The sequence below is a fragment of the Madurella fahalii genome (genome assembly GCF_045866475.1).
Source record: "Madurella fahalii IFM 68171 DNA, scaffold_1, whole genome shotgun sequence".
NCBI lineage: Eukaryota > Fungi > Ascomycota > Sordariomycetes > Sordariales > Madurella > Madurella fahalii.
Genome location: NW_027263971.1, coordinates 9440725 through 9466631, shown reverse-complemented (window position 1 = coordinate 9466631; position 25907 = coordinate 9440725). Strand labels below are relative to the sequence as shown.

Sequence of the window (25907 nt, the reverse complement as noted above, 5' to 3'; positions counted from 1 at the left end):
GCCTCCGCCCCACTGCGCTAACAGCATAATCCAACTAACCGACATTTCTTATAAATGTGCCCGCGGGATCGGGCTATGCCCTCTGATCTCTCTTCCTCATCAAGGGACGCGATCAACCGTTGTGCTTCTCCTGCGGGCTCAAACATCACCTTCACAGTCTCTAGAGGTCAACCCCACAGCGCTTCTTTCTCGCACCAAAGTCGCAATCTTCCATCCGCACACACCGTCTACAATGGTTGCTCTAGAACAGATCCGCTCTTCCAATTCCAAGATAATGGCAGCTCTCCGGCCTAGTCTCGTGGCCGTTTTCGCCGGCGCGACCAGTGGTATCGGGGAGACATCGCTGAAGCAGTTCGCCAAGAATGTAGTCAAGCCCAGAATTTACTTTCTCGGGAGATCTAAGGGGTCCGGCAACCGGATCCGCGCCGAGCTGCAGAAACTGAATCCCGAAGGAGAGTACATCTACATCAGCCTCGATGTCAGCTTGCTCCGTTCCGTAGACGATGTTTGCCGCCAGATCAAGCGAGAGGAAGCGGCCGTCAACCTTCTGTTCCTGAGCACGGGGACAATGGTCACCGGGAAGGGTGAGTGTCAAGCAAGAAAGCGCGGCGGCTTGGTGGATGAAGAGCACGGAATTAACCGATCTGTCGCAGATACCGAAGAAGGCCTCCACTATCCCGTAGCTGTGTCATACTACGCCCGCCTTCGCTTCATTGTCAACCTCTTGCCTCTACTGCGAAACGCAAGCGGTCTACGCCGTGTCGTGACCGTCCTTGCAGGCACCAAAGAAGGCATTGTGTACACGGATGACTTTCAGGGTCGCCATCTCCACATGCTTTCCCGGCGCGGCCGCGGCCACTTCAGCTCAATGATGACACTCGCGCTCGCTGGAGAACGCTAAGTGTTCTTCGCGACGAGCGCAAGGTTTCCGGAGGGAGGCGAAAATGGCGTCGCCGGTGTTCCGTTGCCGAAGGGTGTCGAGGTAGCGCGAGGGGTGGACGGGAAGTGCGGCAGTGGTGTGTATTCGATCTCTAACGATGCGGAGAGTGCGCCGCTGAAGGTAGAGCAGCTTCTGAGGAGGTTGAGGGAGGACGGTACAGCGCAGAGGGTGTGGTCGCAGGTGGAGGAGGAATTCGTTCGAATTACCGGGGCTGCTGCTGTGTAATTTCAATCTCGCACAGTGACCTCCCGCAACCTACCTAGGTAATAAGGAAGTCTGAGAATCCCTGCGGAGACTTTAAACTTTCCGGTTCCAGATACGACGTAATCAATCACCGTAGGCAGCGTGACGTTTGTGGCCTTGACTAGCTACGTTGCTCCTTAAGCCGAGAAACGCGGGTTCGATTTCGATACACGCCGGACGTGGTTATGAAATGCGACTATTTTTTTGAACTCGTAGAGTAGAGCTGATTGCAGCAAGGCTAGGATTTGGGTTAGGGTACCTTAATTAGTGGACGCCGAGGGTTTATATTAGGGCAAACAAAGACTCTCCCTCCCGAAGCGTTCAGCGTTCCGCTTGATTCCACAGCCCAATACAGCAGCCACAATGGGAGACTTCAACGTGCCCGCACTGCTGTGCACCTTTCTTCTGTGGTGAATAGAGTACAAGACGTAATCGATCAAGAAGCTGTCTGTCTCTCTCGATAATACTACTTGATTAATTAGGACCGGACCCTGCAACCGACGACTGATTGCGAGGGTGTTTGATCTTTGGCGTGCCGCGGTTGAATCATAATTGTGAGGGTTTCTGGTATGGGATACGATGGTATATTCGTGGTTGCACGAGGAGTGCAACGGTGGAGGCCTATGGAGCTGGGTGGACATGCCGCTCTTTCGCGCACGGACCATGTGCACGTACCATGTGGGGTAGAGCAGCACCTACTGTTCGGTAAGGCCTCATGGGTCGGTTTCTCACGACCCGACGGACACGCTTAGGCGTATTGCTCTGCAGTCTGTAGCCTACTTGGAGTAGTACTGCATAACGACTACTTAGATATTTATGAGAGCGGGTGGCGATGTACTATCCATATTCTAATCTCAGGTCTAGTTTCTCACTGTCCAATGAACTACGACGCGCGTTAAAGTAGTGAGGCTCGTTCGACTGAGAAAAAAGACAAGATTCAATCCGTCCTACGTAAGGTTTTCTTCAAGACGGGGACCTCCACCGCTGTTGCGCGTCCATCCTCGTCAACCTCAAAAACAAACAGGTCCGCTGGATAACCTCCGTAGCGGAGGCCGTCGATCGCACTCCATGACCCGCACAGTTGATCAGCTGGCTGCCCTACGGCGCCGTATACTGCTCGAAAGGCGATCCTGTTGCCGCCGGTCAGGGTCGTCGGATATAACCACGCTCCGATCTCGGCCGCCAGCTCCGCACCGACTGTACCTCCCACGGACGCGAACATGTTGGTCCCGTTGCTCACAAGGCTGGCGAGAAAGAGGCCAGGCTCGTTTGGAAGAATAGTGATTTCGGCAGATGAGTTATCGGGAAGTGTATAATTGCCGGCGAAGTTGACTCGCGCCTGTTCCCTGGCAGCATGTTCACCCGCCACGAGCCATGTGGTCGTGAGGAGGGCTTGTAAAGTGTTATATACCGGTCCGACTGAAGGCCCTGCTGCGAGAAGCGCTATTCCTATGTTGTGGTCAGGGGAGAGCCCTAGCAGGCTGAGATACTGGCCGATGCCGCCATTCTTCGAGTACACATCGACAAGCCGCGTAGTGTTAGACGACGGTGCGATGGGCAGCCTCAGTCGCAAGATCTCCCACGGTCGGCCGACCGACACGAAAGGACTGGATGTGTGTGAAACTGGTTTCAACCACTTCCGTGTCGCCTGCGTAGAAAGAAGCGAGGAATTGAGGATGGACCGGCCCATCCGGCTGAGGTCGGCCACGGACTGGATATACGCTCCAGCCCTAATGAATCTCCATCAGCCCACAAAAACAAAAAATAAAAAGAGGTAAAAACAAAAAGGTGGGCATGGTACGGTCAACTGAACGTCATTTAAATTCACTTACGGTCCCTCATCTCCCAGATCCTCGGTCCAGCCGTCTACAACAATTGCATCACTGTCGTTCAGTGGAGTTGATAGGAACGTCCGTGTTAGTCCTAGGGGCTTCAATAACTCGTCCTCAACAAGAGTGGCGAAATCCTGTCCGGTGATATTCTCAACGGCATATGCCAGGACTTGAAAGGCCATATTCGAGTAGATCGGGGAGTGGTAGGCTGGCAAAACTGGCCACCTTTCCAGGATCATTGCCATTGACTCTATGTGTAGCAACGCCGCCGTCAGTACGTTAAAGTAGCTAGGACTACTAGTTACGAGATGGTTGGTTAATTCTTCTCAACTCACCCGCTCTTGTGCATGCTCTGAGGCCGCCGGTGGCTGTGCCGCACTGAACAATCTCCGTCTCGTTCAAATTGGGAAGTCCGGGAACTCCGGAGGGAAGGATGGCCGAGAGATCTCCGAAGGCATCTAACATAACATTTAGCTGTTGCGTGACCTCCATTCACTTCTTTCCTTGCCTTGACAACCTAAGCCCAATAAAGAGAAGAATCCGGGTCGCACTTACAATCTCTTCCGATGCCGCCCATTTGGCTCGCTAGAGCTCCGAGAGTGACCTCGGACCATTGAACGTCGTCGACAGCGTTGCCTGGTTGGCGACCGGCAGCTGCGAGCTCGGGCACATAGTTGGTGACCGGCTCGTTCCAGTACCTGTCCGACAGCTTGGATAGTATCGCGTACACCGACACCAGTTTGGCGATGCTACCAATTCGATACAGGGTCCCGGGTCCAACCGGGCTTCCACTTAGGGAGCCGTTTGCGTTAGGCGCCGTCGTGTGGTAATATTCGTAGATCGGCTCGTCGACCTGAGGGCTAAACACTTGGATGGCAAACGACGTTGTGCTGTTGTCAAACTGTCCACTGGAAAGGGCTTGGGCGAGCGCCTCGTCGAAGGCGTCTTTGGCCACGTTCAGCGCCGGAGAGGAGGCGGGGTTGGTGACAGCTGGGTAAGCCGGCCCGAGTATGGGGCAGTTTTGTCCATGACAGAGCCCAGCGAGGGTCCAGAGAAGGAAGATGTTGCGCAAAAACAGCCCCATTTCGGAAACACGATTAAACCCCCAGAAAACTGAATAGCTCGTTGAAGGAATGCGAAATATTGGCTGATAATTTTGCCGGGCCATGGTTCTTTATGTCACATCCACCCTGTATGCCCTGCGGGGGATCGTCGTCATCCGCCCGGCGCCGTGGGGCTGAGTCCGGACGTGAGGGATGAAAGGACCAATGGTACTATTGACCAGAATTCCGTTTCTTGGGTCAAAGCCACCACCACACGCGTCTCAAGGCCGACCGGAAAGAAGTGCCCAATGAGATCGGGAGGGGCTTGGATCGGTTAACTTACCTGGTTTGTCATACTACTTTTGGCCTTCGGTGCCGGGGCCGCCAGGGCCAAGGATGGCCGTCAGGTTGTTCTAAGGCATGCAGAACTACATGTACGCAAACAGCTACATAAGATACCAAGTGGCATGAAAAGCTCAACTCCGGTACCTGGCCGTCTACAAGGTTGGGTGACGTGGATGTGACATGCGTCTATTCAAACGCTGGTTTTACGTCCTGACCGGTATGAACCTCTCGTCGACCTACTGTAACTAAGTCCAATGGAAGGAGGCTGCCTCTGAATACGCAAGTGACGGAATCGAGTTCGAGGGTGCTGGGATCTGAGCCTTCCCACACGCTGAAAAGCAGGGCCAACCCGGCGTCGACATACCGGAATCAAAAGCCAACGGAATGAGGTTGAGTTACTGGGATTTCAGTGGTGGGAACGCTCAAGAGGGCACTGGGAGAGAAGCATCCCTCGACACTGACCAGCATGAATAATCTCGCCTTTCCTTCGGAGAGTCAGGGCCGTCTTGAAGAAGCTTTACATTTGGTGCGGCGGTTAGACAGAGGCTCCGCCGACGCAAAGGGAGCATCGCCTCGGCCTGTCTTCTTCTACTATGAAGACGGACATAACAGCCATGTACTCTCTAGAGGGTCATTCTTGATGACGGACCATTTTACAACGTCGGCGGTTGAACGGTTGATGTGGCAATGACAGGGTTCACATCACAGCAGGTGTCCTATAGTCATCAGCATCTGTTCGAACTCTACTACGGTTAGCCGAAGTTGGTCAGATCTGGGTGAGTCTGTCGCAGACTGCCCCCGAAATGCGAACCACGTCCCTGAAAACGGCGGAAAAGCGTTGACACGGGCGCACAACAATGCAGCAGCCACTCGGTACCGCGCTAAAACACAGACCATCGTGGCCCAGATGGAGGTCGCAGAACGTGAGATCAACCTGCAGAACAAGTCACAGCTAGCCTGCGCAGGGCAGCTGCATGATGAGATTTTCGTGCCAAAGAACAAGCTGCTACAGCACGCGGACTGCGGCTGCCAATTCATCGATGGGCACCTCTTTGAAGTGGCACACAAGGCGTGAGGAAGTGTGACAATATCTTCTTGCCAAGCCAGACATGCCTGACAGTTCATCTTGTCCAAGCTGCGATGGGGGACTAGGCACTGAGGAAGAATATAACACCCGACCGTTCCGTCGTTATTGACCCACCAAGTCATAACATGCAGATTCAAAGTGCCCCTAGCGATACCGATGTAAAACTTCTTGCCTGTTTCTTGCTATTGCCAGCTCAATCGCCAGTACCCGCTCATACAGCAAAGGTACTCACGACATCGCATAAGTTGAGGCGCAAAGCGACGGTGCAATCACTCTATTGCCGTTAAAACTAACCGGTTCAATGAGTTGCAAAGATGCTTGGAGATTATGATGCTGCCTATTTCAAACGGATAATACCTAGGCACCTAAGGCTGGCGTGTTTGCGACGAACTCCGCGACCTTACTGCCCTTTGATAACAGCTCTTGCTGTGAACTTGGCCGTAACCTATGTGGTACCTTTGGAGCCAGGATTGTTCGTGATCATCGGTCTTTCCTGAACTGGACGGGAAGTGCAGAAGGACCTCCAACCGTTGGGGCAGCTCCCGGGTATCTTCATCGGAGCTGGTGCCGAATATCCGTGGTTATTCAACCTATCAGAGCCATCCTCCAACCCCAGAATCAAGCCCACCGAGGTTGTTGGACGTTAATTCTTCGATATTGCAACTCTGAACCAACAACATATACATCAGAACGCCCTGCCTCGCATGTTGGCCGTGTGCATGGCATTTATCCGGGATTGGGGAGAAGTTGGCCCAAGGCATTACTCCCGATGTCACACTAAGGGTCTGAAATTACGGGCCAACTTTAGCAACCGGGCATGAAGCTCGTATGAGGTATATGATGTAGCAATGAGTGCACAACGAAGCATAATGCGATGGGTCCCTTAGGAGGTAGTTGGGTGGTGAAAGACTCGCTTACTGAACAAGTTAATAACTTACCTGAGACAAGATTCTTCCTAACGAGAGATTATATCCTCATCGCTATCGTGTGCTCCCCTCTGAGATTCCAGAACATCCTCGTACTCCGTTGTGCTGTTTACGAGTTTCCTGCACGTCCTTACAGAGCACTTCCTGATTGGTCCGTTTTTCGTGCATGGGCTGTCTTGCATCCCGTGCGTCGCCTCCCCTATCTACGGTCCCGTTATTTGCTAGTTAATTTGTGTTGTAATGTGCACTGGCTCGGCCATGCCGTGCAGTTGGTCCTCTGCTTTCGCTAGTATATATAGGGACCACCAACAGCTCTTGTATCTAACTGCATTCATGCTGCCTTGCTCACTCTTCCATTCCCTCCCTTCAGCACTACTGCCCAACCTCGGCCATAGCCGACTCCGCCCTATAAGTCAATTTCCCGGCATGCTATCCTTCTACAATAACTTGCCATTTCTATATGCACTTGCATACGGCCCAATTCCTATTGCAGCTCAAACCCAAGATGTGTTAGAACTACAGTCTATAGCACCCACTTGATCAATTAGGCTCGTTGGGCACAGATCCACACACATTTAGAGGGTCCGCATCAATGGGCTGGGCAGTCGCCCCTATTGTCGTGTTACACTGCAGATATCGCTTAGGAAGTGGGGAGCCCAGGAAGATGGCCCCTAGACGTACCCGTCACATGAACCGATACCTGTCGGTAGGTGCCCCCAGCTATACAAGGTGGATCCCTCATTTGCAACGACAGTCCTCATTTCCAACACACCTCCCCAGTTAAGCCCCTAGGGCGAAACTAGCTCAAATCGCCTAGAAACACTCAAATCGTTTAAATCTATTATAGGCCGTCAGATCAATCGTAATCTATCAAGATATCTCTATTATAATCCTTTGCTACTGCTTCTACTATACCTAGGCACTTCTACTACTAATCCTTTACTTCCCTACGCTCTACTAGTCTATCTTCTATATCCACGAAGCTCATCTGGGCTACGAATTGATTATAGTTCTCCTTGCTCAGTACCTTTATAAGGCCATCTGCAATTATCTCAACACTCTTTGTATATTTAATATTAATCGCACCTTGCTGAACCTCTTATCGTAACCAGTAGTTATAGATATCAATGTGTTTTAAGCTCATCTTAAATGCCATATATTCTGCACTTACTAGTCGTATTGTCTATATATTGTTATATTCTATTGTAATACGCTCGTTATCGAAGGAAATACGTAAATCTTTCAATAGACGGCTTATATAAAGCAACTCCTTTAGGGCCTACGAGAGAGTTAAGATCTTAACCTCTATAGTAAAAGCTATTACTATATCCTGCTTATTTATATACTATTCTATTATCCTACTAAATAGCTTTATTGTATATAATGTACATTATCAGCGAGTGATCCATAGCAGCGAGTGACCCACCCTCCACTACCTTGCCTACTACTACCATCAATTCCAATACAATAATACTAGGAACCCACGATAATCATATTAGAAACAGTTGAATTAGATGCTTCTGCAACCTCCTGGCAAGTGCGCGCGTTATAGCCAGGCTTGCCGTACATACCACAGCACCGAACCTTCGTACGACCCTCCCGTATACTACCACTATCTTGCTCCTTTTCTTGTACCACCTCCCCAACTACGGCCTCCTAACCTACTAGATCCTTTATATCTTTTACTGCAAGTGATCCTCTAAGCTGTATGCGTGTTCTTTTAGCTCTCCGACATTTACTTAATACCTCGTTGGCCTTGCGGAGTGCGGAGTTCTCTGTCTGAAGAAGGGCTACCTGGTGTATTACAGCTATTATACTTTTAGTAAGCTGGTCTACAGCAGCTAATATCGAGGTTGGGGAGCTATTCTGATGGTTGGAAATACGAGTCTTAATGAGCGTTGACTGCGATTCGGCTTCGCGGGGGTTGTATGGTGTTGTAAAGGGGGTTGTTCTGGGAACACGTTGAGGGAGATGGACTACAATCTCTCAGTACCGAAAAGGGTTCGATCAGTGGGCGATAGCTTCACGAACAGCCTCCTATTGTCATTGACTACACAGAGACTGATCCTTGCGGATCAGAAGTGCCCTGTGTGAGAGAGTTCCCTCACGGGGTTCTTATCTATCCTGTATCGTGACATCATCCAGCATCATTCGGCGGGTCCTCCTGACCTTCGTCTAGGGACTCTCGTTACAAATTATCCTCCCCTCTGTAGAACCTGTCCTCAGGTTCCTTACTGCTGAGGATCGTCTGAACTTAGAGGGTAAGACTTGGGATGATATCGGGTGGATATTAGGTGTACGTCGAGTGCTGTTCGTAGCCGCGTAAATAGATAAGTGTCAAACCGGTGGACCTCACAGTCCATCCGCTCCAACGAGCTGTGTGGTAGGAAAGGAGAAACGATGGTTTGGGGTAAGGAGTGAGTCGTCTTATAGTCGGGAGGTTTTCGGGAAAAGTTCGGCCGGTTGTCGGGCTGTAGTGGGATTCGCGGCTCCGAGGTCCTACTTTCCCGGTTCGGGCCTGAGATCCGAATTACGGCCGAATCGTCCGGATTTCCATCCGAATTTATACGTTGTCCTCGTAACTTCAAAACGCGTGAAGATTGTGCAACTGCTTAATCGTAAGGCTTGTGTATAGTTGCAAATTTGCAGATGTGTATTGGCCGTTTCTCCTCGGGTATAAATACCCCTCTCTTCTCCTACCTTTTCTAAAACTTTTCTTCTTCAGGCTCTCTTCTATACGTTGTTTCGCTCGCTTTTCGCTCTGCTCCTGCGTATGGCTCGCTGCCCGTCCTCGCCTCTCTCTCCCTCTCTCTCTCTCTTCCTCTCTCTCTCTCTCTTCTCGTTATCGCTTCGGCTACTTTTCCGTTGCGATAGACGCTTTCGCTGCCTCCGCTGCCGAGGTTACGCTATATATGAAATGCATTCGCTCGGCGTTTAAAAATACCAACCCTTGCTCTAGCGAGGTCCTTACGATTAACTGTTCTTTCGAGCAGTCGACCTCCTTATATTACTCCTATTGTAATGTAAAGAAAGAGTTGTATGTACCGGTAAGTTATATATATTTTCGGCGGATTGGCGGGGGATTTGCTAACGATTGTAGGCTGCTGCCGGAATAGTTGGTGACTCTGTCGACCTTATAATCCTTATCGACGTGGCTTACGCTATCGTCGATTATTATATAGAGGACGCCGAGGGCGAGCTCGATAAGGAGGGTAATCGCCTTTAAGTTTCTATATTGTCTCGCTATAGCCGTAAGAAGATCGTTACCGCCGCTAAAGATCTGGTCGGGGCTTTCGACGCCGCCGAGACCGCTTATCGCCACTAATTCGGTATTTCCAGTACTACTAAGCCGTCTTCTATAAATATATTGTCTCGCTTGTTTTTATATATAAATCGCTAATATCTTGATAGCAAGCTTATATAATATATTGTTCTATAGTCGCGCTATATAGTTAACTCTGCCTACAGTAGTCGTCCTGCTCTAGCCGGAACCGCGGCTGTAATACCGATATTAGTCTTAATTACTATATTTCTACTGAGTTATCGCTGACTTTTTATAGTATAAGTCTGAGGTACGTACCTAGGAGGTACGGTCTATCGTTCGTCTATCGTTTAGCGATATTGGTTTTGTAGGTTGGTCGGGTACTAAGTACCGTTTTCTTAAGAAGGTTAAAGAGGAGATCGTTGCTAATATAGAGGATACAGAGGCCTAGTAGGTTTAGGTAGAGGTAGCTTCTGACTTAGAGCTGGTACTGACCTTAATTTTCTGAAGTTTATATTGTTTTCGGGGGTTTTTCTAGGGTATTTCGGTTAGGGTTAGCGTCTGGTATACCCCGGGATATAGCTTTATATAGGTAGATATTAATTAATATCTTATCGCCTACGCTTTCGCTGGTTTTTATGTGCTTTTCGGAATTGTGATACCAGTTTGGGTGTATTTGTTATATCCTCCTTTGATATCTACTGATTGTACTCCGAGGGCTAGCCTGCCTATTTAACTAAAAAGAAGGTTTTACCCTAGAATTTTCTCTTATCTCGAATCTCTTTAACTTCCTATTCTCTGTCGTCCTCAAGGTCTGGTATCGGTATTATAGACGAATCATCTCCTTTTCGGCTATACCACGGTTCCAATATTGATATAGGAAATACATTATATAAACGATTATATTTATTCGGGAGTACTAGACGATAAGCTAGCGATCCGACTCGGTTTAGAACACGAAATGGACCGATGAACTTAGGTACCAATTTCCTCGGTAACTTGAATCTCAAATTCCGGGTTAATAACAATACCAAACTTCTATTCTTGAATTCCTTTTTTATATGCTTCTCGTTATAATATCGTTTCTAGACTACTATAGCTTCAGCCTAATTTTATTCTAACTGTTTTTTCAGCTCAGTAAGTTTTTTAATTCTTTTAATTGCGCTGGGTATCCTCTTCTCTTATATATCGCCCTCGATATAGCGGGAAATCTGTAAAGGGGTTGTTCTGGGAACACGTTGAGGGAGATGGATCACGATATCTTAATACCGAAAAGACCTGGACCAGCGGGCGATATCTTGGTAAACAGCCTCCTATCAATTATACAGAGACTGATCCTTGCGGATCAGAAGTGCCCCGCGTGAGAGAGTTCCCTCACAGGGTTCTTATCTATCCTATATCGTAACATTATCCAGTATCATTCGGCGGGTCCTCCTGACCTTCGTCTAGAGACTCTCGTTACAAATTATCCTCCCCTCTATGGAACCTGTCCTTAGGTTCCTTACTACTGAGGATCGTCTGAACTTAGGGGGTAAGACTTGGGATGACATCGGGTGGATATCAGGTGTACGTCGAATGCTGTTCGTAGCCGTACAAATAGATAAGTGTCGAACCGGTGGACCTTATAGTCTATCCGCTCCAACGAGCTGTATAGTAGGAAAGGAGAAACGATGGTTTGGGGTAAGGAGTAAGTTGTCTTATAGTCAGGAGGTTTTCGGGAAAAGTTCGGCCGGTTGTCGGGCCGTAGTGGGATTTGCAGTTCCGAGGTCCTACTTTCCCGGTTCGGGCCTGAGATCCGAATCACGGCCGAATCGTCCGGATTTCCATCCGAACTCACGCATTATCCTCGCAATTTCAAAACGCATGAAGATTATACGACTACTCAATCGCAAGGCTTATATACAGTTACAAATTTGCAGACATATATTAGCCGTTTCTCCTCGGGTATAAATACCCCTCTCCTCTCCTACCTTTTCTAAAACTTTTTTTCTTCAGGCTCTCTTCTATACGTTATTTCGCTTGCTTTTTGCTCTGCTCCTGCACGTAGCTCGCTGCCTGTCCTCGCCTCTCTCTCCCTCTCTCTCTCTCTTCCTCTCTCTCTCTCTCTCTCTTCTCGTTATCGCTTCAGCTACTTTTCTATCGCGATAGATGCTTTCGCTACCTCCGCCGCCGAGGTCACGCTATATATAAAATGCATTCGCTCGGCGCTTAAAAATACCAACCTTCGCTCCGGCGAGGTCCTTACGATTGACTATTCTTTCGAATAGTCGACCTCCTCGCATTACTCCTATTATAATATAAAGAAAGAGTTGTATATACCGGTAAATTATATACATTTTCGGCAGATTGGCGGGGGATTTGCTAACGATTGTAGGCCGCTGCTAGAATAGTTGGTGACTCCGTCGACCTTATAATCCTTATCGACGCGGCTTGTACTATCGTCGATTATCGCGTAGAGGACACCGAAGGCGAGCTCGACGAGGAGGGTAATCGCCCTCAAGTTTCTGCACTGTCTCGCTGCAGCCGTAAGAAGATCGCCACCGCCGCCAAAGATCTGGTCGGGGCTTTCGACGCCGCCGAGACCGCTTATTGCCGCCAATTCGGTATTTCCGGTGCTACCAAGCCGTCTTCTGTAAATACATTTATCTCGCTTATCTTCGTACGCAAATCGCTGACATCTCGACAGTAAGCTTATATGGCATATTGCTCTATAGTCGCGCTATACAGCCAACTCCGCCTGCAATAGTCGTCCCGCCCTAGCCGGAACCGCGGCTACAATATCGAGGTCAGTCTCAGTCACTATATCTCCGCCGTATTGTCGCTGACTTTTTGCAGTACGAGTCCGAGGTACGCGTCTAGGAGGTGCGGTCTGTTACTCGTTTGTCGCTTGGCGATATTGGTTTCGTGGGCTGGTCGGGCGCTAAGCGCCGTTTCCTTAACGCGGTAAAGGAGGAGGTTGCTGCCAATATGGAGGAGGATGCCTAGCAGGTTTGGGTGGAGGTGGCTCCGGACTTGGTGTTGGTGCCGACCTCAATTTTTTGAGTGTTATATAGTTTTCAGGAGGTTTTTCTTTTGTTTAGGTTGGGGTTGGCGTCTGGGATACCCCGGGATATGGTTTGATACAGGTAGACATTAATTAACGTCTTGTCGCCTATGCTTTCGCTGGTTTTCGCGTGTTTTTCGAAATTGCGACACCAACTTCGGTGTATTCACTATATCTTCCTCCGATACCCATTGATTGTACTCCGAAGGCCAGCCTGTCTACTTGACCAAAAAGAAAGTTTCATCCTGGAATCGTCTCTCATCTCGAATCTCTTCAACTTCCTATTCTCCGTCGTCTTCCAGGTCTGGCATTGGCATCACGGACATATCGTCTTCTTTTCGACCGTGCTATAGTTCTAATATCGACATAGGAAAAATGTTATACAGACGATCGTACTTTTCTGGGAGTGCCAGCCGATAAGCCAGGGATCCAACTCGATTTAGGATGTAGAATGGGCCGATAAATTTAGGTGCTAACTTCTTCGGCGACTTGAACCTCAAATTTCGGGTTGACAATAAAACCAAACTTCCTCTTCTAAACTCTCTTTTCGTGTGCCTCTCGTCGTAATATCGCTTCTGAACTGCAACTGCTTTAGCCTAATGTTGCTCTAACTGTTTTCTTAATTCAGTAAGTTTTTCAATTCTTTCCGTTGCATTGGGTACCCTCCTTCCTTGAGTATCGTCCCCGATGCGACGTGAGATCGGAGGTTGATAACCTATTAGTGCTTTAAAGGGACTTATCTTAATTGTAGAATTAACAGTACTGTTGACAACAAATTCGGCTTCTGGGAGAAGATTCGCCTAGGTAACGGGGTTTTGGTATACGAAACAATGGAGGTACTAAATGAGTGTCTGATTTACTCGCTCTATTTGCCTGTCGGTTTGCGGGTAAAAAGCTGTAGATAACCGTTGATGTACCTTTTGCAGGTAATATAAATCGCTCTAGAACTGTGATGTGAAAACAGAACCTCGATCACTAATGCAGCTGTCAATAGGGCTATACTTAAGTTCAATTTCCTTGTGAAGGAGTTCTGCTAGTTCTTAGCTGGTAATAGTAACAGAGATTGGAAAAAACCGGTTCATCTTCGTATACCGATCGACAACCACCAGAATTGCGTTCTTCTCGGAGCTATCGGGACTCTTTACTATAGGAAAACCTACGATAAAGTCTATAGTGATTTCGCTCTAAGGCCTTGTGGGAATCGGCAACGATTCGAGCGATCTATACGGCTTATGCTATCTTATCTTATTGACTTGGTAGGTATAGCAGGTTCTACAGTAGTCTTTGATATCTTTGGTTATACCATACCAGAAGTATTTTCTTTATAACAGTTCGAAAGTCTTTTCGATACTAAAATAACCTGCTAACGGATTGTTATAAAAAGCTGGAGTAACTCCTATTTAACGGCTTGCTCTGCCGGGACGAATAATCGTCCTTAATGTAGTAATTCTTGCTCGCATCCAAGTGCCTATTCGGGCAAAACTCTCTGGTTTCGGGCTGGACTTACTAGCCTTTCCTTGATTTTCAGAGTCACCGGATCTATAGCTTGCAGCTCTAGGATTAATCCTCTTATAGATTTCGACGGTTCTACAGTATAAACCGCTTCTAGTCGAGCGTGCTCTCTTGTATATTAACGAGTAACAATCTGTTCCCGTCCAAGCCAATCGGCTTCTTGGTAATCCTGAGGTCCTGGCAGGTAAATACTCAGCGATCCTACAGTGACTTCTGAGGGATAACCTATTATTTCGGGTTTCCAACTGGCTAGTTTACTAGGGTCCTGTGCACTGGCATCTTCGCTATTCTCTGGTGTATAGTAGGTTCTCTTGACCCCTTCTGCAGTCGTCTTTCCGACCCGGGTACTAGCTGATTTGCTAGGGTTTCTTATGCGAGCTAATTTGCTCTCTTCTGTGCAATAGGTAATCTTGTTTCTTTCTGCGATCAGCTTTCTGATCCGGTTTACCCGAGTAATTTTGCTCTTAAAAGTAGGTATCTACTCGAGTCTGTTAGGACGTTCTTTGTCCTTATAATCTGGTCTTCTCGAAGGGCTATCGGCCGGATTTCGCTTCCTAGGCTGATACTTGATAGTGAAATCAAATCCTGCTAGATATATACACTATCTAACCTATCGGCTATTCAATCGGTTTTGCTTTATAAACCTTTATAGGTTATTATAATCCGAAAATACAGTGACTTTATAGCAACTCCCTTCAACGTAGTATCGCCAATACTTAAAGGCTTCTATAATAGCTATTATCTTCTTATTAGGAGTTCTATAGTCCTAGGCCGGTCCAGAAAACTTCGCCGACTAGAATATAATGGGATGTTTTCGGCCCCCTTTCGGGACCTGCGATAGGACAGCTCCTATTGTAAAGTTAGAGGCGTCTGTCTCAATAATAACAGGGAGTTCGGGGTCGAAATAATGCAAAACTAGTATATCTTAAAATACTCTCTTGAGCTGCGCGAATGCCGTATACTCTTCGGCCTCTAACCGGAGGGTTCCCGGTTTTCGTCTATTCTATAACCCCTTTAGCAAATTACTTAACGGTAATGCAATCTCCGAATAACCTCGAATAAATCGACGGTAAAAATTGCAAAATCCTAAGAAAACTTAGATATCTCGATAGGACTGTAGTTCAGGCCAATCTTAGATAATCTGAATTCGTGCCGAATCTATATCGACACCTTCGGGAGTTAAAATATAACTTAGAAATTCTACTTTATCCTGATAAAATAAATACTTACTGGGCTTGTAGTATAACTGCGCTTGTCTTAGGCGATCTAGGACTTATCGGAGGTAAGTCGTATAGGTTTCCCGGTCTAGGGAGAAAATTAAAATGTTATCTAAATAATATATACAACAGTCGTCCAGTAGCCCGCTTAAAGTAGTCTGAATATAACTTTAGAAGGTTGTAGGAGTATTTGTTAGGCCAAAAGGTATAATAAGATATTCAAACAGACCGTATCGGGTGCAGAAAGCCGTCTTCTATTCGTCTCCTTCTTGGATACGAATCCGGTAGTATACCTCTTTTAGGTCCAACTTCGTGAAATACTTTATTCCGGATACTCGGTCTAAAAGTTCTAAGATCAACGGTAAAGGGTACCGATTCTTGACCGTTATCCGGTTAAGTCCGCGGTAATCTATATATAAGTATAGAGTACTATCTTTCTTTGGGACAAATAAGACAGGACTTGCAGCTAAACTCTAGGATAGACGAATACGGCCTTTCGCTAGGTTTTTATACAGATATTCCTCCAAAATCGAAAGTTTATATTGTAACAGAGGGTAAAGAGGTCCAATAGGAGGAACAGTATTAGGGAGTAGATCAATAGTATAATTAGTACTTTTAAAAGAAGGTAGAATATCTACGTTACTAGAGTTTATAATATCCGTAAAGTCTGAGATTTCAGGAGGGATATCTTCAGGTTTTCGGGGGGTATTCTCCTCTTCCTCCTCTGGAAAAAGCGCCTCCAGTACGTCTAGGTACTATATTAAGGAGTAAATACAAGCTTCTCCTCGATATATTTTTAAGAATTTCTTCGGGTTTTCAATCCGAATATACTCCGATTCCGTTATAAACTACTATAAATTCCCTTCTAGGTATAACAAGATCTTATAGGATATTAAACTTAGTATCCTAAGAAGAATAGGGGAATCGTTTATAATAAGGGGGTAATTGATGGCGGTACAAGAAATATATATTCTTTTGGTAATTCCTTAATAGTCTATCAGTTCTAAGGGAACTTTATAAATACTAAATGCTTTAACGATATAATAGTCTATAAACCGAATACGGGGTAATTGTATCCCGATCTATCGGAGTTTCCTCTGCTTTACGAACTCTAGACTAATAATATCAATCTCTACTCCAGTATCAAGATCGACTATAATGGATTGAGGGGCATAGTTCAATAAGGTTACAGAAATATATATTCGTTCTTTAACTGGAACCCCTGGTACATCGTCTTTACCGACATAATCGGGGTTTACATCCGCCAGTATCTACCGTTTCCCTACCGATTTAGACGCGATCCCCTACCTCGGCAACTAGGGTACCTAATGGCTTTATTCACTAATACTCCTTTTTATAGGCAGTCGTTAGCGAAATAGGTATTACTACTATAAATAAAATAAGTCAAAGGGTTTCCCTAATTGTCTATAGGGTTCAGCTGATTGAAATGAGATAGGGTTGACGTAGGGTAATCGTCAGGTTTTATATATAGCGTCGTTAACTGTATATTTCGTTGGTAATAATAGGATGATAACGCTCTTCGAAGATAAAATAACGATTTATAGGTTAGAGAAGAACATAATAAAGGAGAAGAATAAGAAGGATTTCGGGACGAATACTTAGGGGCTTCCTGAGGTTTTCAGTACTGGAAACTATACTAAATTTGAATAGCGAGTTTAACTATCTCTTCCCGAGTCTCTAGCTTATTATAGACATATAAGTCGATATAGTTGCTAATTGCGGACGAAAGCTTCGTATAAAAGGTAAGAGTACAAGCCTTTTCGTCCTACTTCGGGAATTGGGCCTTAAGAGATTCCAAGTACTAATAAAAGTCCAAGGGAAACTGGTTTTCTTATTGCTTAATATCATTGAACTGCTTTACAACAGTAGATTCTTAATCTATAAGATCTCGAATACAGTTCAGTATCCAATCTTCAAACATTTTCCAGTCGTTTTCGGCCTCTTATCGTACATCTATCGGAAGATTGTTGCAATAACTATACTATCGATTGCAAGGACGTTCTTCCATTTAATCTAAGGCGAAAAGGATCCGGTTTATACCCGTTTTAAACCGTTTCGGGTCTCCTATAAATGCTCGCTGTAGATCTTAGAGCCATTCCAAACGGCGTCGATAGGTAGTATTATCAGGGAACTGAATCAGATGCTTCACCTTAATCGCCTTTCGGTCCTCATCATAGTCACTAGAACCTACTGAAGGAGAACGATATCGCCTACATTTCGGTAAGGATTCGCCTAATAAGATACCTAGCTTCCGAAGCAAACCCTCTTCTTATTCTCGTAGTTGTTTTAGCACTTCCAGTTGCTGTATCCGAAGACGGGTTGATTCCAACAGGTTATTATAGTAAGGAGCTTGACGCGGAACCCGGGAGTCCGAAAGGGTATACGAAGATATACGAGGTCGAAATCCTGGTAATTCCGACCGATGAAGGCGTATAGGATTTATAGGTGATTGGGGGGTATTTTCCCCTGGACTCGACTCTGCTCCCAGCTCACAGGAGGTACTCATCGTAGGTGCTATCTCGGCCAACGGTAGAACAGAAGGATCAGAATTGTAAAGGGGGTTGTTCTGGGAATACGTTGAAGGAGATAGACTACAATCTCTCAGTACCGAAAAGGGTTCGATCAGTGGGCGATAGCTTCACGAACAGCCTCCTATTGTCATTAACTATACAGAGACTGATCCTTGCGGATCAGAAGTGCCCTGCGTGAGAGAGTTCCCTCACGGGGTTCTTATCTATCCTGTATCGTGACATTATCCAGCATCATTCGACGGGTCCTCCTGACCTTCGTCTGGGGACTCTCGTTACAGGTGTCTGGAAGACCTAAGGTTGTATAGTACCAGGCCGTAAGGTCGGGGGTGTTAGCGTATGAAGCTTGATATCTAGTTTAGAAAGTACCCTCTCTAGATCGTACGGTATAAGGCCGGCCCCTATAAAGCCGCCCTGAATATTTCTCTTGGTAATAGAGGTAAAGAAAGCCTCGCGAAAGGCGTAGAGGAACTCGAGCTTGCTGACGTAGTTGATATGTATATGCATTATATCTTCAATCTGGCGACTGTATGCCTATTTCAGCGGTCTAAAGTAGCCAATATCAAGTGGCTGTAGGAGGTGTGAAGAATGCGGAGGTATATAGAGCGTGATAATATTGTTCTTCTGGTAGTAGAGCTCGAATTCGGTCGAGTAGTGGCTTTCGTGGCCGTCGAGGATCAATAACCGGTATTTGCCTTTTGTCCGAGACGCTGTATAGTAGTCGAAGTGCTTGATCCAATCTAGTCCTACTGTATTGGTAGTCCAGCTATTATCGGTTGTTGCGATACGCTAGTCGGCTAGGAGGTCGTATTCGGTATACCAGTTGGCGAGGTGGTATTGCGCAGCTAAGATAATGAACGGAGGGATAGCCTAGCCAAGGGCATTGACTCTCTGGATAACCGTTACCTATTCGCGGTTGCTAGGCTGAGCCAGCTTTGCCTTGCTACGGCCATCGGAGGTTGTAACTACTATACCCGCGAAGATGATACCCATTATAAACCCAGTCTCATCGAAGTTATAGATATCGTCATCTACGATACTATACTTGGCTTTAACGTTCTGTACAAGGGTAAACCACTCGCTAATGACTTTCGGATCCTTGTATTTGGCCCTCTGGTAGTCTTACCGACATGTCTAACGCGTATGAAGCTCTGGCTGGCGTTTGATAAACCGATGCGCCCAGAGCTTGCCAATAGAGGGCGCGTCGCGTATACGTAGCAGTTGGTTGGCCATATCTTCTATACTACATAGTCTCGGCGGAAATGTATGTGCAGATAGTTCAATTATATACTGAACTATTGCCTTCTCTTCCAGATCTGTAAGCTTACGCGAGTTGGGCGTAGTGTCGTGTCGTGCAGGCTTGCTGGCGCGTCAACGGGCTAGAGTCTTCCGGTCGACCTCATAAATCTTAGCTGCGGCTCGTTCGCTTAGATTCTTATCGTTTTGAAGAGCTTGGAGAGCCAAGATTATCCTAGCTTCTTTTGACGAAGAAGGTATCTTGGATGGTAGAGAAATGTATTGTTGAGTGTAGAGGTGTCACGTCGTGTAGAAAGTGGGTCACTCGCTGATATGGGTCACTCGCTGATAATGTACGTTATCTAGAAACTCTTATAATTAAGTATATGTGAGGACCGGCTGGGTAAGGTCGGCGTGGGCGCAGGACGGAAGCCCCGAAGCCGCAGCGCCGGCAGGGTCGCAAAAGCAACAACAACGCTAGGCCAGAAAGGCGAGGATATCGCGTCAGAGGAGCGTCGAAGGAGCGTACAAGCAAGGTCAATAACGGGGCAGCGAGCGGGGTAAGTGAGTCCAGACACTGTCATCGCAGAGTATAAAGAGGGGTTTGGAAGACAGGACTTAGGAGAGAGACAGAGTTCAATGAGACCACTATCCTAACCCTAACGAACACTCTGCTCCTACAGTCAGGGGTCAAAAGTCTGAGCCCACCCCACTCAATTAAACGCGAAAACGCGACTGCGACCGCGTTTTTCCCACAACCCATCACATTCCAACCACCACAACTTGTGCAAATGGCTATCAATCTGGCTGATTTTGTAAAGGATTTGAAGGCCGGAAGGGCCTCTAACGAGGAGCTATCGCCAATTTTGCGTGCAGTCATTTGCATGCTAATTGCGACCGGCCGAACGCAACAGCAGGTTGCCGACCTTTTCGACGTTTCCCGTGGGGCAGTACGCAAGGCGATTCAACTTTAGAAAGATCAACGCACCTTCGATTCCAACTTTAGAAAAGGCCGGCCAGAGGCTCTCACGCGACGCCAGAAGCGATATATCGTGTCGCTTGTGAAAAGGAACCGCCGAATCACAAAAAAAGCCCTCATATCTGAGGTAGGCAAGAAAGTGTCACCGTCAACCATCAAGCGATGCCTCCGCGCCTACAACTTGTGCAAATGGAAAGTAATAAAGCATATTCCATTGACAAAGGAAGTGGCGAAGGATAGGTACGATGTTGCGTGCGATTGGCTTGAAAATATTGACGAGTTCTTGTGGGTTTGTAGCGCGAAGTTGACCCCTGGTTTTGAGCATTACTAACCGTTTCAGACTATGTTCTCAGATGTGTGAGGACCGGCTGAGCGGGGCCAGCGTGAGGCGCGGTCCGGAAGCCTCGGAGCTGCAGCGTAAGCGAGCCTCAGAAGCAACAACGGCACTAAGCTGGAATAGCATAAATAGCGCGTCAGATGAGCGTCGAAGGAGCGCACCAGCAAGGAGGACGACAAAGCAGCAGAGCGGGGAAGTAAGCCCTAGCGATACTATCACGGGCATAAGAGGAGGGCGAGAGACAGAGCTTAGGAGGGAGGCAGAGTTCAATAAGACCACCACTCAACCCCTAATGAGCACTCTGCTCCTACATTGCGCGTGCACTACTTGTACCCAGACACTCTAGTCTTACTACCCTTGGATCCTTAATCCTCACACGTTGAACTCTTTACCTTCCGGGCAACTAGACCGTCCGGGACGAGCATAGCACCAAGGCGTCAACGCACTACTCTCAATCAGCTTGCTGTCGGATGCATAGCACCTCTGAACGTTCGGAGTTAAATTTTGGATGGAAATTCAGATGTAAATTGAGGATGTCTTGTTTTCTTCTTTGTCTAACGGAGGTGAACTTCCTTCTTATTCCCAACTTCCTGGACCACGGAGACCCGGGTTGACGGGTCTCCGAGAGATCGGATCACACTTATCCGAGTCACACTAATCCGGATCACACTGATCCGGGTTCGTGTTTTGCAGATCCAGGATCCAGCTTCCTAACCCTTTTGACAGTAATGTATATAAATATATACTTTAATTAGTAGAAGCCTAGGCCAATTCCCTTTCTCTTTAATAATATACTTCGCCGTTACTAATATAACGTTATATATATCTTAGATATACTATTATACTATACTATTAGTACCTTGTATACCACTGTTATACAGTTAAACTAATTAGAGTTCAGATACTATATACTAGGCTAGACCTATGCAGTAGAAACTAACTACGTCCTCTATACTATAAGAGAGTTATATACCAACGACTTCAATTATTAAACCAATATATTCCTTGTTAAATAAGGAGATATCAACAATAATATAAGGAAGGCAACAAAGTAGGAAAATATAGTATTATTACAAAGAGCTAACTAAGGTAGCTGCCTACAACTACACCAAAGGTTGTAGGCCCGTTATAGGGCCCAATACATAAGAAGTAACCGAGTTAATATAGAATGTATACCCGACGAAATACTGACGCGCCCTCACAGCGACAACTCCTACTTTCCTAGGGTTGACCAGACACAGGTTAGCATATTTTCACTGGCGGCTAATTACCTTAGGTACCTTTGTTATCAACATACAACAACCTCTTGACAACTTTAAACGGGTGGACAAGACAGAACGCCGTACGGCCGCACCGCAATTTCCCTGGCATACCGGGAAGCGGAGCATAGGCTTCGACCAGTAAACGCTTGTTGATGCCTCCGGAGGCTTGAGTCTGGTGACCCGAGAATCTAACTTCCCCTCGATCCAAGCCCCCTCCCCCTCTCCTCCCTCCCCTCTCCATACAAAAAACACCCATAAAGCAGAAAAACTCACTAGCCTGAAACCCGTGTTACCTCGGTTAAGTAATAGCTTTTCGGTTTGCTCTGAGCACGCGACATGGCCACCATCGAGCAATTTGTTGCAGACTGACTCCCGGTCGTAGCTATGATCCCTCCTGTGCTGTGGGACAAGAGGCTCGGGTCGTGTTTCGGTAAATTTCGGGAACGACTTACCGAATGGGCCTCTATACCAATCAGCGTCTGCGCAATTAATACACGCTTAATCCCCGCTTGGTTGTTGTTCTGTGCGAACCGCAAGGGTCATGCAAGCTGAGCCTCATGTGGGCACGGCGCCAACCCTGGAGGCAATCCTTGCAAAACGCTCGACGTGAGGGTGAAACGCCGGCTTGAAGTCTTGGGTTAGTTCTGCCCATTGCGGGGATGTCCCACGCCTGTACCCTTCTCTTGGCGTGGGAAGGATGTACGGACTGGGGAATAGCGAGACGGGAAAACGATATAAAGCCTCCGGAGGACTCTCTCTATCCAAGTGCACTCGACATGTCCTCCAACACTCAGTTGCCAACCCTGCCAACCCTGCCACCTCAATGCCACTACCTACACACTTCTGCTTGCACGAACCATCTCCGGACGCAATGGTTCCAGATTCTTACGATCCTTCAGTCTATGACGGCCTTTCATCCATTGCAGATGCTGTCAAGAAGTTCGATGCCGTGGATGGAGAAAGCCTCGTCTCCGATAGTTTCCGTGAGCTCTTCCTCCAGCATAACATGGACCGCACATTCGGCCTAGCTCTCCTCCATCGCCATTTCGACCTCAGCACAGACGAGCGACTTGTCGAGTATCATGGCACGTCAATTCCCTGGCGACAGGAAACGGCATCATCGCACATACGACCAACCAATTGGCTCCTTACGAAGGATGGAAGTGTGCGGTCGTACGAGTTCTATTATCCCTCGTCCCACGATGATGGAGTGGATGCGGAGGCGGGGGATCCCAAGTACCGACCCTTCATCCGGGCCTTTGAGGCGCTCCTCCTCCAGAAGAACGTAATGGATCTCTTTGGCCTCTGCCGATACCCGGTGACGACTTCAAGGGTCGCATAGAATCCACTGAAGGAGGCGCGAACATTAGCTTGTTTCCCGGCGATGTATGACTCCCGCATTCTCTAGCCTGCTCCCGTACCCACTGACGGTGGATTTAAAGTCCGAAGGACATGGCGTCATCTACGGCAGCGTGGTTCTTCTCCCCGCCTCTGTGGGAATTCAAGTGTAACTGCGTGTGTCGTTATGGCAGAGATGGCAGTCATGATGGACATGGCGGTCACCGGGAGTCCACTTGAATCCCTAGACTGCCCCGAAAGGACTTGGGGAAGTTGGGAGAGATCTTTCGATGTATGAAACTGCTCGAATGCTGCTCTTGGTGTCCTTTGAGTCTAGCTACACGCTCGCTATCAGCGCCCAGTTCTATCCTTCATGAATCCGATTCTGGACTGCTTTCAGGAGTTTATCTTGAGCGAAGCCTTTGTTGTTTGTGCGCGTAGTCTTGAGAAAACTCTCTACCTCCTCATCTACTATATTGTCCAAAGGGAAACAGGCAAGCCTAGCCATATCCCCTTTCGTACCATGAAGTAACCAAGACCGCTTTGCCAGCCAGGTATGGAAACCTTTACTGGAACACGACTCAATGACTAGATACTGCCAATCGACGTTGAGATCTGACACGACTAGCTTCATGTATTGTGCAAGTGAAACGCGCTCCGAAGCGTCCTGTACATCTTCGGGAATAAGGGAAGACAAATATGATATGAGGAATTGGCGGTCGGCTAGAAGTCTCGGTGAGGGCTGCAGGAATTCCGCGGCAAAAGTCGCGATATCGGCTGGCGGAGAGGAGTCTATGACGATAGGTTCCATCGCTAAGAAACGCGGGAGTCGAAGAGCAAGTTGTAAAGGAAGGAACCTAGCGAAACTCCAGTCGATTATCCTAGAGGCAGTTAGTATAGGACTTGGCCGTCTTCGAATAGCGTACCCCGTGATGTTATATTCAGAGTCAACAATAATGTTTTGTGCGGCTAGGTCGTCGTGTGACATGGCAAATATCGGGGATTCAAGAGCATCGTGAACGGCATAGCGAACTAATGCCCGTTGTATAAAGCAGTCTCGAATGCTAAGTCCAGACTGTTTGCCGGTTGCTACGCGTATGATCTTGCGGTCGACGGCGCTGGTCAGGTAAGACAAAGCAGAATCTCCCATACCTGCAGCAGGGTTAGCTTGACATCAAGCAAGGAAGTTCTTACGTAATTCTTTGGTGCATTTTGCTCTAATTGAATGTCCACAATTTGACGCAGTATCTTCTCTCTGTACTGCTGCTCAGAGGGGATCACCTCCGTCCATACTAGCGATGTGCCATGAATCCAGCTGAGGATGAGATAAGGATGTCCGATCGGATTGTTAAACCCAGAGTCGTAGCCGATTAACTTCGGCGACCAACGGAACCCGGCATTGCCGAGTCCCATGAGGACCGCCAATTCTGTTTCTGCGAAGCCCGAGATGGAACCTGCTGGTAGGCTCTTACCCGCGTGGACAGGAATGCGGACTGCCCAAGTGGTGTCGTCGGGGAATTTAAGGGCGTTAGATCTGGCACTCCCCGCCGGCGAAAGGCTTCTTGTCGGTACCGAAGCAGAATACGGCTGAGGAGCCATCATTCCGGACCGCAGAGACGAGAGCCAGAATCTTGTCAGGAGGGAAGGTTACTTGGGACGCCATGCTGGCGACATCACAGACGCGAGGTTATCACAAATCGACCTTGGCTCCGAAGAAATGCATACTCCGCACCTGTTCACAGGGAGGGAGCGAGGCCAGACCCAATCTTGCGGCGAGCCAAATGTCGGGATTTACTGGGTCTGTGAACGGGCAGGATGGCGGCGGCGCAAGTCCGAGTGTGGTGTGGTAATTTTGCTATTGGAGGACATACCAGGATTGCGGAACGAAATGGCGAATGCGTCTTGATCGAGAGCTTATCGGACAAGTGTCGTGGAGCACATTGTACTTTTGGAGGGCGGGGTTGCTACGGGGCGCTATAACGTATTTGATAAGCGAGTGCACCAGATAAGCGAATGCACCACTTTCTACGCGACGCGCCACCTCCCCACGCAACATCGACTTTTGATACGCAACCTAAGATGCCTACTACTTCAAATGAAGCCAGGGTGATCCTGGCCCTTGAAGCTCTTAAGAAGGACAAAAATCTAAGCCTCCGAGCTGCGGCTAAGATCTATAACGTGTACCATACAACTCTCTTACGACGACGCGACGGTAAGCCTGTACGACGCGATCTTCCAGCCAATTCGCGCAAGCTTATAGATCAAGAAGAGGAGGCTATTGTTCGATACATCGTCGAGCTGGATACGCGAGGATTTCCGCCAAGACCATGTAGTGTTGAAGATATGGCCAACCAACTGCTACGCGTTCGCGACGCGCCCCCTGTCGGCAAACGCTGGGTATATAACTTTATGCAACGCTATGAAAAGATCTGAAAGTGTTGGGTACGTCGGTATGATTACTAAAGGGCTAAGTACGAGGATCTAAAGGTTATTGGCGACTGGTTTGCCCTCGTATAGAATACTAAGGCTAAGTACGGTATTGTCGATAACGATATCTATAACTTCGATAAGATAGGGTTTATGATGGGTATTATCTGCGCGGGTATAGTAGTTACTACCTTGGATAGCCGTAGTAAGGCGAAGCTAGCCTAGCCTGGTAACCGTGAATGGGCGACGGTAATCCAAGGCGTCAACGCACTCGGCTGGGCTATCCCTCCATTCATTATTTTGGCTGTGCAGTACTACCTCCTCAACTG

General features: G+C 47.6%; 3 protein-coding genes across 3 annotated transcripts; 2 read left to right on the top strand and 1 right to left on the bottom strand.

Moving 5' to 3' along the window:
- Positions 1–232: 232 nt before the first annotated feature.
- MFIFM68171_02562 (Oxidoreductase andH (Fragment)) lies at positions 233–901 on the top strand (the record flags this gene model as incomplete). The annotated part of the gene is made up of 2 exons (XM_071057984.1): positions 233–584; positions 654–901. 2 exons carry the CDS (start codon positions 233–235, stop codon positions 899–901), a joined length of 600 nt encoding a protein of 199 aa, XP_070914085.1.
- A 1219-nt stretch (positions 902–2120) lies between these two features.
- MFIFM68171_02561 (uncharacterized protein) lies at positions 2121–4099 on the bottom strand (the record flags this gene model as incomplete). Its single annotated transcript, XM_071057983.1, has 4 exons — positions 2121–2913; positions 3016–3265; positions 3351–3473; positions 3571–4099. 4 exons carry the CDS (start codon positions 4097–4099, stop codon positions 2121–2123), a joined length of 1695 nt encoding a protein of 564 aa, XP_070914084.1.
- An 18585-nt stretch (positions 4100–22684) lies between these two features.
- MFIFM68171_02560 (uncharacterized protein) lies at positions 22685–23155 on the top strand (the record flags this gene model as incomplete). The annotated part of the gene is made up of 1 exon (XM_071057982.1): positions 22685–23155. One exon carries the CDS (start codon positions 22685–22687, stop codon positions 23153–23155), a length of 471 nt encoding a protein of 156 aa, XP_070914083.1.
- Between the last annotated feature and the right edge of the window lie 2752 nt (positions 23156–25907).